Source organism: Falco biarmicus, chromosome 6 (assembly GCF_023638135.1).
Source record: "Falco biarmicus isolate bFalBia1 chromosome 6, bFalBia1.pri, whole genome shotgun sequence".
Taxonomy (NCBI): domain Eukaryota; kingdom Metazoa; phylum Chordata; class Aves; order Falconiformes; family Falconidae; genus Falco; species Falco biarmicus.
The window spans coordinates 65,047,164-65,061,252 of NC_079293.1; the positions used below are offsets into that span (position 1 = coordinate 65,047,164).

A 14,089-nucleotide genomic window follows, 5' to 3' on the forward strand; every position below is an offset into this window, starting at 1 on the left:
TTGTCATTGCTGACACAGAAATACATGTTTACTGCAAGTTTTACTAGTGTCAGTAGTGAGAGTGATGTTTGTCTTCCTGTTTTCCCTAATTTTTCTTAGGTTTCCTTCGCAGTGAGATGAAAGTGTCTTCACCCTGCTTTTGTAGGTTTTAGCTAGAAAGTATTATTCATCCTGTGGTGTAAAAGTATTTCTGTGCAACAGTTAGTTCTTTGAGGAATGTGCTGCCTTGACTATTTTTAAATGTGCTAAACGCCTTTGTAATTGATCACGATGGTTATACTAGTAACAGGGTAACTCTCCTTCTGTCTCACAGAAGTTGTCTTTTTCTTTGTGGGGAGAGAGGCTGAACTTTCTGTACCTCAAAAGAGCAATTCATAATTGCTGGTCTACTTCATCTAAAAGTTACTTGCATTATATGGTGATAATTTGTAGGCTAAGGTTAAACCAAATTACTGTAGAAGGTGGCTGCCAATCAGTACATGAATTTTTTCATCTGCTGGAAATAATCAGTCCTCACCAAACCCACCTTTCATGAAGGCTTCTATAAAAGCACATACTACGCAGACGTATTGCATCACTGAATCTAGTGCCTGACTGTTACATCAGATTCAGCTAGTAACTTTTTTTCCCCCCAAATTACGATCAAGCTGCAAATGAGAGATGCTGTTTTCCCTGTTATTGAGGCACATTCTTGAACCTTTCTGTTCATGAGATCCCATGCTGCAGGGTAAATTTATCTCTTATCAGTTGTATCTGCCTGTTCTTGAACCATGATTGTCATTTAGCGTAATTATGTCTTTCATTTTCAATGCTCATGCCTCTGTTTTTTAATGGATATCAATCTAATTCCCTTTCAATATTTTATTGGTTACATAACTGAGTAAGCTTTTTCTTCCCTGTTGAGGGAGAGACTGCTCTTGTGGACACCCTTTGCCTCTTTCAGGGTGAGTTCATCGTCGTGTATATGTGTGTGTGTGTGTGTGGAAGGGGAGATGTTTGAGCATAGGTAAAGAAAACCACATGTAATATTTAAAAGTACATCACAGAAGTCTTTTATGTATTGCTATCAATACACCTCTTTTCTCCTGTAAATACCTCAACTAGTATATCTAGTATCAGACTTAAGCTCTCAGTTTTCTTTGTTCTATAGTAATCCGGTTCTACCTTTTTGTCACTTGTACCTGATGCCTTCTTAGTCTTTAGTAGAAATTCTTGGTTAGTTTCTAAGTGCATGAATTCAGAATTTTGTGCAGTAAATTTCATCTAGTTTTTGTTACCCTTTGAAGAAATTACTGCCATTCTGTATATAGTGTGTAGCTGCCTGGAATCGTACAAGCTGTTTCATGCCATTCGGGCTATCCAAATGCAGCATTTTAAGATTTGAGACTGTGGCATCAACTAAGAGAAGTGGCGAGCAAAGGCATTTGTACGATTCGCTTGACCAGAAGAATAATTAAAAAATCTAATAGGTTTACAAGAAAGCCATTAAAGTTGCACAGATGTTGACAATTCAGAATGATGTCCTTCTGAATGACTTTCTACCTAAACTGCTTTTTATGCTGTTACCAAGACCGATACATACTGTTACTCACCTGAGACAGGTTTTTATTAGCATTTTACTGCAACTTGTGTATGATGGAACTTGAAATTTTAGAGGAACAGTAAGCTACAGTACCATTAAAATAGGATGTTGTGTTCACTTAGTAATAGATTTTAGCAGTTGCAGATCCTTTTTACATTTGGGCTGTTACCTTGTAATAAAATGTTGTCAGGTAGAATGCAATCTTTCAATTACTAGGACAGTTTATTAACAACTTCTTTCTAACTTTAGACTTGAATTAACCAAGTCTCCAAACTGATTTACTTTTGTGAAAGACCTAAGAAAAATAGTATTGGTATTATGTCTCATCTATCCATTTTGTATGTTTAAAGTTTATACAGCAATCTGTGGTGCAGAAAAGCTGTAGACAATTATTTACCGTGTCTCTGAAGTTGTCGTTGGGATTCTAGATATGGCTAAAATGCACATTTGTGAAATGTGTTTGTGGTGATGAACAAACATACAACCATTTCAGGAAAAGGTGCATGACTTAACTGTTAGATATATGTGGCACGTGACTGCTAATAAAGGGAGTAGTGAAAGGGTGACATGGCAAGGTGAAACATTATACCAAGCTAAAGTCTAACTCTAGTCTTAAGACACTCTTCCCCTGCCACCCCCCCCACCCCACCCACCCCCAATTTGGGCAATATATTTAACAATTAGGTTTTCTGCTCCCTTATTCAGAGAATTTGAAGTCAGGTTCGTTCTTAGTCTGCACAAAGATGATAGGAACCCACAACCCTTCATAGCAGAAGCTGGCAGAAAATCTAAAGTGGCAAATCTAACATGAGTTAGGTCTTTGTTTCAAGAGTAGGGTTAGCTGGGCAACTGGGGACTACCCTGGCATCCTTTAAAGCAGTACATAATTTTGAAGCTATTTAGACAAATATTAATGAGAGTACTGTTAGGTGGTTGGTGTGGAGGTTAAATATTGACAAAATTCTAGTCAGGCGTAAAAGTCATTAGGGTACGTAGTTGATACAGCCACGATGCAAGTAGCTTTAAATATGACCCCGTGTTTTCACATTATTGGCTTCCCCCTGTCTGCTTTAATGAAAATACTGTTTTTGAAATCTCAGGTTTCTTTTTAGCTAAACGGCAGGTCAATAATTATCTTTGAAACATCTCACATTTGCACTCTTGATTTCCATAGCTGTGTATTTAGTTCTGCCCTGTATTCCTTTCTGATCCCACCTTTCCAGTGCTTTTTGAATGACTCCCCTCATCTCCGCTCTTTGTGGACCTGTTCAGTCCTTGTGGTCACTCTCTTCTGCTTGTCTTTGTCTCTAGATGAGGTTATTTTCAGCTGTAAATCTGACCGACATTTCTGTTGGTGACTCATGCTAGCCAATTGTACCCTGAGCTATAGTTTCTCATGTCATCTAGTTGGTGCCTAGCACCATTGCAAGCCCAGCATAGCTAGAGCAGATCTTCCATTCTTGACCAGTGTGTTGGACTCTAGAGCCAACATTTTCTTGGTATGGCTCCCGGCTGCTGTGCAGCATTCACAGTCTTGACAGCCAGAATGTCATAAAGCCTTTAAAACTGTGCTGGTTTGGATGTGTACCGCTTCCGTCCACTTGCAGGTTTCTATTTTACATGAAATTTTTTGTGGCCTCCTGTTATATTAGTGTTAGAAGTGTTATTATATATATTTATCTATATATAGTACTATTATATAGTAGAAGAAGGTGGTATACAGGTCTGTTGTTTGCTGAAACTACAAAAGCACTTCCAAAATTACTAGCTGTGCTAAGTGCTAAAGCATTCACTTAAGACAGGTGACAAGAAAATAAAATTTGAGTTGCCTTCCACCTTATTTATTGATTTAATGAATTAAAAGAAAAATGATTTAACAAATTAATTAATCTGTTGGAGTACAGAATCAACACAAAAGCTTATTTTAATATTTTTAATAATAACTTACCAGTATTTTCTGTTACATGTTCCATCTAACATGGTCTAATAATCTAACAAGATTACTTGACAAGTTTTCAGTCTAGTTTTTAATATTGGTTGGTGTCTAAATAACTACAGAATGAGTTTAAGTCAGAGAATCAAGTCCATATATGTTCTTTATAAATGATGAATATCCCATTAAATATAACTATTAGAGAAGATGTCTTTTGGTAAGCATTCGTATCTCTGAAATATTTTGCTGTGTAACTACTTCTCGTGAGAGAAAAACATAACATTTTTATTTATAAGGCTGCAGTAGCCGCCATGATTAAGGTGTCGGGAGCATCCCAGCATCTTCTAGATTGCACCTTTAAAAACAATCTTACTGCTTTTAACATGTTCATTTACAGTACAATTTAGAAAAATTGCTAGCTTTTATGGGCAGGCCAGGCTGGAGAAGCAGGCAGGTAGAGACTGTGTTTGTAACCTGCGTAAACAGGCTTTATTAGTTTGGTGGGAGCTCTTACCATCTATGTCTGCAACTGTAACCAGTCATCCAGTAGCCGCAAATCGTGTCAGAACTTTTTTGCAGACACTGTTGGCCTTAGAGTACTGTATTCTTCACCTTCAGCTCAGATACAGACATTCTCTGTTAGAAACTCAACATGTGTAGTATAAAACTAACTTGATTTCTTCCCACGTTCCCTTACTTGTAACGGTAATCAGTGTTTAAGATCATACCAGTAACTCATGTGAAAAATGCTGGGTGTGGATAGGGATGCTTATTGTGTTATCTAAGTTGAATCAAAAGAGAAGAATGATGCGTTAGAAGTAACTTACTCATTGTAAATGAGTGTATGTCATTGTTTTGGGTAAGAAATTTACACTTCCTTTCATATTGAAGTATCCTTTTTTGTGACTTGCATAAAAAGGAGAGGTTTCAGGTTCATTTATTAATCAGGCTGTTCTGATAGCCCACTGCTATGTACGTTTTCTCTCTGTGGACTGGTGTGAGCAGAAGTGTTTCAGAACTGAAATATACACATTCCTGTCTCGTTTTCATATAGTACCTTTCTGTTAATGCACAATGCTTTAGGCAGTCTTCCCATTCTTAATGCTCTACATAATATTTCTGTTAGTGTTTATTATATGCTAGCATTTGATATGGAAATATATTCTCTATGGCTGTTTCTTACTGCAAAGTTTTACATATTTTGAGATAATGGTTTATTTAATCTCATTTTTTTAAGGAAGAAAAATCTGGAGTTATTTTATACTGCTATTGCAGCCAACAGTATCTTTAAGAAAAATCTAACAGCAAGTAAAAAAAAAAGTGCCTACTATATTTTTTTTTTTTCCTTCTCATAGTGTAAAAATTATCATAAAATAGAAAGAACTCCTTATTGAGAAAGAAAAGAGAAGAGGCAGAGGCATTACATCAAGTCCCTACTGGAAAACAGTTTTTAATATTGCTAAAGACAAAGTATACAGCAACATCTCTTGATGCATGTCGAAGAGACTTATTTTAATCTCTAGAGTATTGTTAGGTTATAATTCTGCAAGTTGTTACTATTTACGTGATAAAATGATATCTACTGGTATCTTGTAAGTGATACCTGGGTGTGACTATTGATCAGTTCATTAGGGAGGAATTTCTTTTACAGCTAGAAGTTCTTAGTGCTTAGAGAGAGGAAGAAACAAAAAGAAAATGCTTCCTGCTTAGTAGAAAAGGCATTTAAATTATTTCATTTGCTGGAAAACTGGAATAGATCTAAGCAGTTGTAATATTCCTTAGAACATACCTTGTCTTGACAGATACCTGTATAGCCAAAGGATAATATAAATTAAAATTAATAATTTTCCATATTCCCCTATCCCCCCCCCCCCCCCCCCCCCGCCCCCATATTGCATCTTTCTCTGTAAGGTGAAAAAAGGGACAATTCATTTCTCTCAAATGTGCCTTGGAACCTACTCCATTTACTATTTCGCCATTATAAATTGATTGTTGGCAATTTATATACTAGTGCTGCAGATGAAAGCAATTTTCAGATAAAACAGAAGTGATCAATCATTCTTGTGACTGCAGTATGGAAGAGGGGAAAAAAAAAAAGTGATTCCATGGAAGTGATGTTTTTGGGAGTACTGCTTCCCAACTCCTCCTGAGACTGATTTAATCTGGCAGAAGGATGACTTCAGCAGTGGTGCCTGTTTTAATGTGCTGTCTAATTAGTCATGAGACTTAGTTTTCTTTCTGGCAAGCCATAAATAAGCCTGGGTTTATTTCTGCATTATGGGATAGTAGTTGAAACAATGATTAGAAAAATGGTTTTGGTAAACTTCTTTTTGAAAGCAGCCTTATATTCTGAGAAGATCCACCCTGTGGACTTCTAGGCAAGTGAGACAGGGATCCAATGCAAAAGAAATCATTGTACTACCAATAATTTATGTGGTGATCAAGGACTGCGTTGTCCACATAAAGAGCTGGACCAGCAATACAGACTTCATTCTGGCATTCTCAAATCCTGATGTTCACCTTTAACAGAACAGTTATGTTTGTGTGTAGTAACATCTTTTACTTTAGGATAGAGGCTGAGGGTGAGTGGGATGAGTAGGTGGGATGGGCAGCTGTGTGCTGACTGTGGGGCAAAGAAGGGTAGCTGGTGATGGCCAGCTGTGTTGGCAGAACAGTAACCCATGCCACGGAGGCTGTGTATATACAGATTTTGACATTTTGAGGATTATGTGCTGAATCACTGGCATCTTTTCTTCTAGGGCCTCTTCTAGGATTAATTGCTCACTCTTTGTGCTAAGCCCTGTTTTGTTGTCTTGTGTCTTGCTTAAAAAAACACAGAAGTAACAAGAGCTTCTCTGTTTCTTTGCAGCTTTTACGAGAGCTGAAGCACCCTAATGTGATTGCATTGCAGAAGGTTTTCCTTTCTCACAGTGACAGAAAGGTTTGGCTGCTGTTTGATTATGCTGAACATGATTTGTGGGTAAGTACAGATTTCCCCGAGTGTCTGAGGTAGTATAATATGAGTGTGTGCGATATACCTTCATATAGCACAGAGATGCATAAAATTTGTAATTAGGGTCTAACTGACATCCTGTTATTTGTACACTTGAAAATCTGCAAAAAGCTATGTAGAATTTTTTGAAGTCATGTTGCATTTTGAAGCGAAAAGATTTTTCCTACAAGCTCTAATTGGAGTTAAAGAAAGCTTTCCTAAATGGAGGACTTGTAAAACAGTTTGCAACCAACCAACCAAACTCTCTCTCTGCTCTCCCTCTTTCTGCTCCCTTTCTCTCTGCACTTCACTGAGTCCTATCACTGAGATATAGTGGAAGTGACCAACATTCAATCATCTAATTCTAAACAGTGAATTTGTGACAGTATGAGCAGAAAGAAAATAAGAAGAAAAAGTAGTGCTGCTGATTGGGCCTACTGGTCGACTATAACTATATGGAAAAGGAGTAGAGGCTTAGATGTCTGTTTTTAAGTTCCCAGCAAAATACGATGATTTGATTTAATCTATTGTAGAGATGGACATCAATGATGTGATGAGTTGATCTATTGTAGAGATGGACATCAATGATGTGATGAGTTGATCTATTGTAGAGATGGACATCAATGATGTGATGAGTTGATCTATTGTAGAGATGGACATCAATGATGTGATGAGTTGAACTCATACAAATATCCAAGCTCCACACCTGTTCGTAAGGTGTGAGTTGCTTGGGCTTGGATTTGTGTTTAACCCCAAAATATATAAAACACTAAGAGTATTAATGAATATGTTTATAATTTCTTTGAAAATACTGGCAAGGAGAGGAAGCAGTAATATAAATTCCAATATTGCTTTTTAAGGCTCAATAATATAAAAGTTTATATTACTAATGTTAGTGACAAATTGCTCAATTTCTTTGCACTTAGCTCTCAAGAGCTAATGAATATGTACTTGTAAGTGACACAAATTGTAATCTGGAAGGAACATAAAATTAGACCATGCAAAAAGGTGCTCCTGGCTCGGAACAAGTAAAGTCATAGTATTTCGTTCCCCTTCGTATGCTTAAAAAAATATCTTAATTTGATTTCTCTTATGGAGTCACAGATTTGTATTTTAAAAGTTTTCTTCATCAAAGTTAAGTGTATACTGAGAGTTTGTGTATTTCTCATAACTGGTGACAGTGATGATGAATAGGAATACAGCAGCTAAACCCCTGTATGGTACAGAATTTATTTGTGCACCAAATGAGTTTACTCATTTTATAGAACAACCACAACAAACATATTTTACTGCTACATTGAATGGCATGTTTAAAATACCTTTTTTCTAACCTTTTCCATTTGAATTTGTTTTGGGCAAGTGGTTATTACGCTATATGTGATTTTTCACATGGTTTAACAGGTTTAGATGAAGAATAACTGCAGTCTAATCATATTACCACTCTTCACATCTGGCTGGGTATTGGTCATAATCTCAGTGAACTTAATTCTTTTCTATTCCTTGAGACTGAAATGTTTGTTACACTAGTTATTTGATGTGAACTGGTCTCCCACTTCCTAACTCTTACTTTTTGTTTTTTTCCCCCCCCTATGGGACATGCTACACGAATCATTTCTCTTTTGCTGTATAATTGCCCATGTTTCCTTGCTTCTTAAGCCTTTGCCAGGAATTTTTTTTCCTCCCTTGCATAAAGTTAGCCATGTTCAAGGCACTCTTGGTTCTGGCTTAACCTTGGTCCTCATTTCCTTTACCGTCAGCACTTCCCAAGCATCGCTCTTAATTCCCCTTTTGTCTCTTTTGCTCACTCCCAACTTTGTGTCTTTTTCCACGCTGCCTCCTACACATGGAACAGCCTCCCAATTAATGTACGTAAAGATCCTTCACTATCCTCCTTCAAAAAACTCCTGAAAATCCACTTATTTTGTAACGCATTTCAGTAATAACAACCACTTGTCATTCTGTCTGTGTTGTGTTGTGTTTTGCATTTCCTGTGCTTTACAGCTTGTGCCCTTTCAGCTCTTTGGGGTAGAAATTGTAGTAGGGGATTGGCACGTTTTGTTATTGCTTAGCACCTTGTGCTCCCCCAGCACTACACAAAAGCAAAAAAAGTCTATTCATTGTGGGTATCACTTTAGAAGGATTTAAATTTTGGAATTGTAGATGTGCTATCACTAGAGAGAGGTAGTTTCAATGGTTTCAAATATAGGTACCTTAGAGTTACTTACCAAAATTTGTCTGAAGTATGGGTATCGTCCTTCTGTTCAAAGCTGCCCAACTGTATTAACTCCTACTGGCTGCAATGAGAAGAGTAAATGCTCATCACTTCCAAAACATCAGATTAATTAAAATCATTACATTTTTTCAGCTTCTGTACTGGAAACATTTGGCAAGAGATGAATGAACTATATTAGATGCTATCTTATACTGTTAATTTTGTAATGCTGGAAAAAAAAGATTGTCCTGTTCTAATGAGGAAAAGTGATGGTGCCAATTAAGCTTATTAAAAAGTTCTTTTATGGTGAGCAAGAACTTTTTTTTTAACTTTGTATTTAATTCCCAATGATTAGACTGCTGAAATATGAAATGTGAGTATAGATAGCACCATACTTTATAATTTGCTGTAACTTCTGTTGATACCGTTACTAAGGGATGAAGAAAGCTATTCTAATTTGAACTACTTTTGACAGGTATTGCTGATAACTTACTATGTTGTCTTTGCCTACAAACTTAAACAGTCTATAAAATATTTTTCCTTCATTACCTCTCATGTTGCATTATACAAAAATATGCAAAGCCATTCATGAGGTTACAACAAAGAATATCTAAGAGTATAGGAATTCTTCTGATGAATTGATTTATAACCCTTGTTTGGTTTAATTACCATAACTCTTAATGTAATCCACAGATGATTTCCTTATGATTTTTCTTGGCTGTTGGTGTCTGTCAACTGGTAAAGTTCTTAGACTGTTGGATGTGCCACATACGTTAATTTATAGTGTATTGTCTACACTGTCATCGCATTATATATGTTCATGCTATGAAGTAAATGCAAGATTCATTAGCTTGTAGCTCAGTATAAAAGGAATATCTGATGGAAGGTTAAAAATGTGTCTGTCCAGAGATGGTATTGAGTATCTCATACATTACAGGCCACATCCTTTCTAAATCCCTGGCAACCTGCTTCGGTGTCACACCTTTATATTCTAGATGTCTGAGACTTTAAGCTTCAGATATTCATAGCCACAGAACCAGCCTTCTCTTGTTCTGTCTCCTGTGAGGGACTTTTCTTTTTCAATATCTACTCATAAGGTCGTGAGTGCTTTAAATCCAAATTGTATTCAGGTTTTCTGCCTTGATTAATGTATGTTAAGATCAAAAATGTAACTATGTTAACACGTAGCTGAGTTACTCTTAAGTCCATGAGTGGAACTCATACTATTTTAAAGTTACTTTTTCCAGTACACAGTTAAAACTTCATAGTCTTACAAAACTATGCATGGATGAAATCTTTCCAAGAAAAAGTGTAATTCCTTCAACTGATATGTGTATTTTTCTGTTAATTTTTGACCTTTTTTTTTTTTTTTAAAAAAAAAGGTTGTTTTAAATCCATAGGTTTTTGCTATTTTATCACTAAGGAATAACTTACTTTGCTATTCAACTTCAATGTGTGTTCTTATTTTACCTTAGTCTTAAGTTGTGTACTGCTGTCCAGGACTTCCTATGTAAAACTCATGCACTTGAAGACATTATTCAAATTTATATTAAATGCATGATGGTTACTTCATTGGACTTTTAGAAAAGTTGAAATCTGCTCTGGAGGTGAATTCTATTTGTTGTCAGTGTAGTTACTTTTAGTCATTGAAGAGTTATAATACTTTAGACCTTTTTTTTGTTCCTAGCTGCTCTCCTATACTTCTATAGCATCTTATTTTTAGTATTGAACATACTTTCTAAAGCATGTATTTTTGGTTTTGGTACTGCAGATAAGCACATGTTCAATGTCTTCAATTCCATAGTGTCTATATTGTTAAATAGGAGTTTTGTTCCTAAGCAACGTTTATGTAACTCTTTTTTTGTATGTGCTGATTTGATAGGGTATCCACTTTTTTAGCTATGGTACAGAGCTAGTTTCCAGACTCATTTAATATATACATGTAACTTGAAAGCCTTAAGATCCCCTTTTCTGGAAATCTATGTTGTAACTTAAATCAGAAGCTTCTGATTATTTTTTTTTTTAAAATATCATTCTGAAAAACAGTGGCGTTTTTATCACAGTAAAATGTTTTGAATGTGTTTTATGGCCATAAAAACCATTGTTGGTTCTTAATAAATGGGTTCTTAATAAATAAGTAAATTATTAACTATGATTTGTAATATTGAATGTGATAATACATTAACTGTCCAAGACCAGTTGAACCATGATGGGTATTTTTTAGGTTTGGTTGAATGTTTCTCTCTTATTATTAAAAACTGGTGACCTCTAACAACTAACTGCTTAGCAGTAAATACTACTGAGAAATATGAAATAAAATTAATCTTGAAAATATTATTGATAATGAAAATATATGCACAGACTGGCTTTGTATTATATTAAATACTTGTTACTTATGTATATTGTGCTCTTTAAAAGTGTAGGATAGAGATTATAAGCATGGTCATGTATACCTAAAAATAATCATCAAATAATGGAAAGGAGAAAAATATTTTTTCTACTTGTAAATTTTGTAACACTAGCTGACTCTCTCAATATATATATAAATATACTTATTTTCAGCAAACAATATTTTGAATAATGTTCTTATATGCTAAATGAAATTGTGAGGGTTTTGCAAACTGATTTGTGCAACGAAACTGCACATTTGCATAATCACACGAATGTTTTCTGATATATCTGAGTTTGAAAGAATTCCTCAAATATGGTGTAATCGATTATAACTCTTTCTTCCACTAGGTTTCAGTTTAGTTCTAAATCTTGAGGATAATTCAGACAGCAGTTGATCACAAATATTTTTACATAGATGAAAATACTTTTCTCAGTGTAGTGGTTTTATTTTTTTCTCTTTTGATTTGCTGCAGTCATGTATATGTTTTTGTTTTAATTCAGTCCTGCTCCACTGCGTGACTCTTTGTTCTGTCTCCTCTATTGTGCGTGTAGTTACCGATACAGGATTCTGCTAGCTGGCAGAGGCATGTAAGATTTGTTGGGGAAGAAGGGAGTGGGCTGGTATAGGTTTTGATGGCTTTAACATTCCAATTTTTATCATCGGCCATGGTTATGGAAAGTCTTTATGACATGATTTATCCCTTTGAAATATAATGGATGGGGTGTTTTTGATACCAAAGTGATGCTTGGATATCTTGTGGAGAGCAGCGCCATTTCTTGTTGATATCGATAGTTGTCTGTTCCGAGAATGCGCTTGTCACTCACAAAACTTGCTTTTTCTGCTGGGGTTGTGGGGGTTAGAGGGTACTTTATGTGAGTTCATTTTCCGTACCATGAAGCGTGAGAAATGGGGGAAACAACAGGTAGGAACAGACCCCAAAGACAGAGGCAAGGGTGCAAAAGCATGACGTGTGAGGAATTACTGTGAATGGAATGGCCTGGATACTGAGCGTTTCAGGGGTAGCTGAATTCTGATGTTTTTATTATCATCTAGAGTTATTTTGACATATTTAGGTCTGAAAGATGTAGAAGACCTAAAAAGACCCCAGCAAAACCTAAGAAAATTACATTGAATCTGTTGTCTGCTTTGTTTCAAAGCTCAGGTATTTAAAGCGAGTTGGCATTAGCAAATGTTACTGTATCAATGCTTCTTTCACTGTTACTTAAATTGTTGACCTCTTGTCACTTGGAAATGGATTTTTCATTAGGCAGTTTGGTTAATGACTTTCTGGAGAAAATACTTGATGATGGCCATGTGCTGGCATCATTTAGAAGGGAGCATGTTGAGGTGAAGTTTTACACCACCCCCACCCCCCCCACCCCCCTTCTGAAGGACTGTCGCATTGATTGCTGTAATGATTCCAAAATTGGAAACTTAGGTGATTGCTGTAGAAATACTTTTATCCACTTCTGTTTTGATTTTATTTTATTGTGATAACATGCTTGACAACATTTATTTTCTTTTAGTGTCTAAAACCTTAGTGTCTGAAATGACTCCTAAGGGTAGGCTTCTGAAGCTGTGATTTATTTTTGGAACAGCAAATATTACTCAGGTTAGTTGGGTCTATGCTTCTTTTAAAAAAAAAAAAATAAAATTGTGCAAACAATGCATGGTTGATTGTTTTACCACCTTTAGATTTTGATTTATTCTTCCATAGACTTTTAAGTGCTTTGCAACATTAATGCTCAACAATATTAGTTAACTTTGATTGCTGGGTATTGGTTGCTGAGGAGAGAAGATGGAAATAATTCTACGTTTAAAATGAGACTTGAAGTCATATAATCTACATTTTCCTCTTGACCTTGGCACAGATTTAATGTGTATCCAAGCTTCCATGTCTTTAAACTTCCATCTCTTTAATACTAAAACGTAACTTTACTGACGCATTGACGTAATTCTGTTTTATTCTCAAAGGCTGTATTAGGGATTGGATAGAGCGAAGGGTTTGTGCTAAATTGTTGGAACAGACAACTTCAGTGGGAAGAAGCATCTGTGTTGACATCATATTTCAGTTTGATGGAGATGCATGTAATTTTGAAATAAGCATTGGCTTAAGCAGTAGAACTCAAACTAGTCAGGTATCTTAGGGGGTTGTGTCTTGAGGTCTGTGGATTATCTCATGTCTGTTGAGGTGGGAGCTCACACTGTAACTTCATTTAGTCAGACGTGCATAAAATCTCTCCTTTAGCTGTCTTCTTTCTTCCATGAAAACTTCCCAGGTCTTGTTTGTTTGTTTGTTTGTTTTAACCTCTGTCATACTGAACAACAATTCTTAGAATTGGGAACGAGATGACACAAACACAGAGAGAGTATGTTTGCATCAACTTGGCTTCTTTGGAATCAGGCTAAAATTAGGATTTTTTTAAATGTTCATTTAACTGCTGAGTAAATACCAGGGATTTTCTTAAAACAAGTTAAATGGGTTTGCGGTATGTTGTCATGCATTATGTTTAGTTGGTTTATGGTGGAGGATTTAGAAAATGTGTCTAGTTTTTCATCAGCCAATTTTCAAACTAATTTCAACACACTAGTCTGTAGAAGACAGACGAACTACTAGACTGAACATAGTTCAGTGAGTCACCATTGTATGTTTTGTCCAAATGCTTAGCTCTTTTGCACTTCTTTATCACTTATCATTTATATAGTCTTGCCTTTGCAAAAGCTAAAATAGTCTTACTGAAATAAGCCAGTTCATCCATTTCTCCTCTCAATTTTATTACATTTTTTGAAGCTGATAATTGGGAATAAGCAGTTAGTAAATAAAACCAGTAGTCCCAGAGACTGCGAACAGCAAATTATAGCAAGCCTCTGGAAGCTTCATTACTTGTCTAGAATGTTAATAAACGTGCACTTTAGTGTTGGTCAGTGAAGTATTAATTTAATTTAGAGTATAGACTTAAAGCCACTGCCACAAAGTC

General features: G+C 35.8%; 1 protein-coding gene across 2 annotated transcripts in view; it reads left to right on the forward strand.

Moving 5' to 3' along the window:
- Positions 1-14,089, forward strand: part of CDK19 (cyclin dependent kinase 19) — a 133,130-nt gene that overhangs the window by 44,531 nt on the left and 74,510 nt on the right. For both annotated transcript variants that reach the window (XM_056342833.1, XM_056342832.1), the window contains one exon: positions 6,385-6,495. Coding sequence is in view for 1 of the 2 variants with exons in the window: in XM_056342832.1 (XP_056198807.1) it covers positions 6,385-6,495 (111 nt within the window). In the remaining variant the exon portion in view is untranslated. The remainder of the gene's footprint in view (positions 1-6,384; positions 6,496-14,089) is intronic.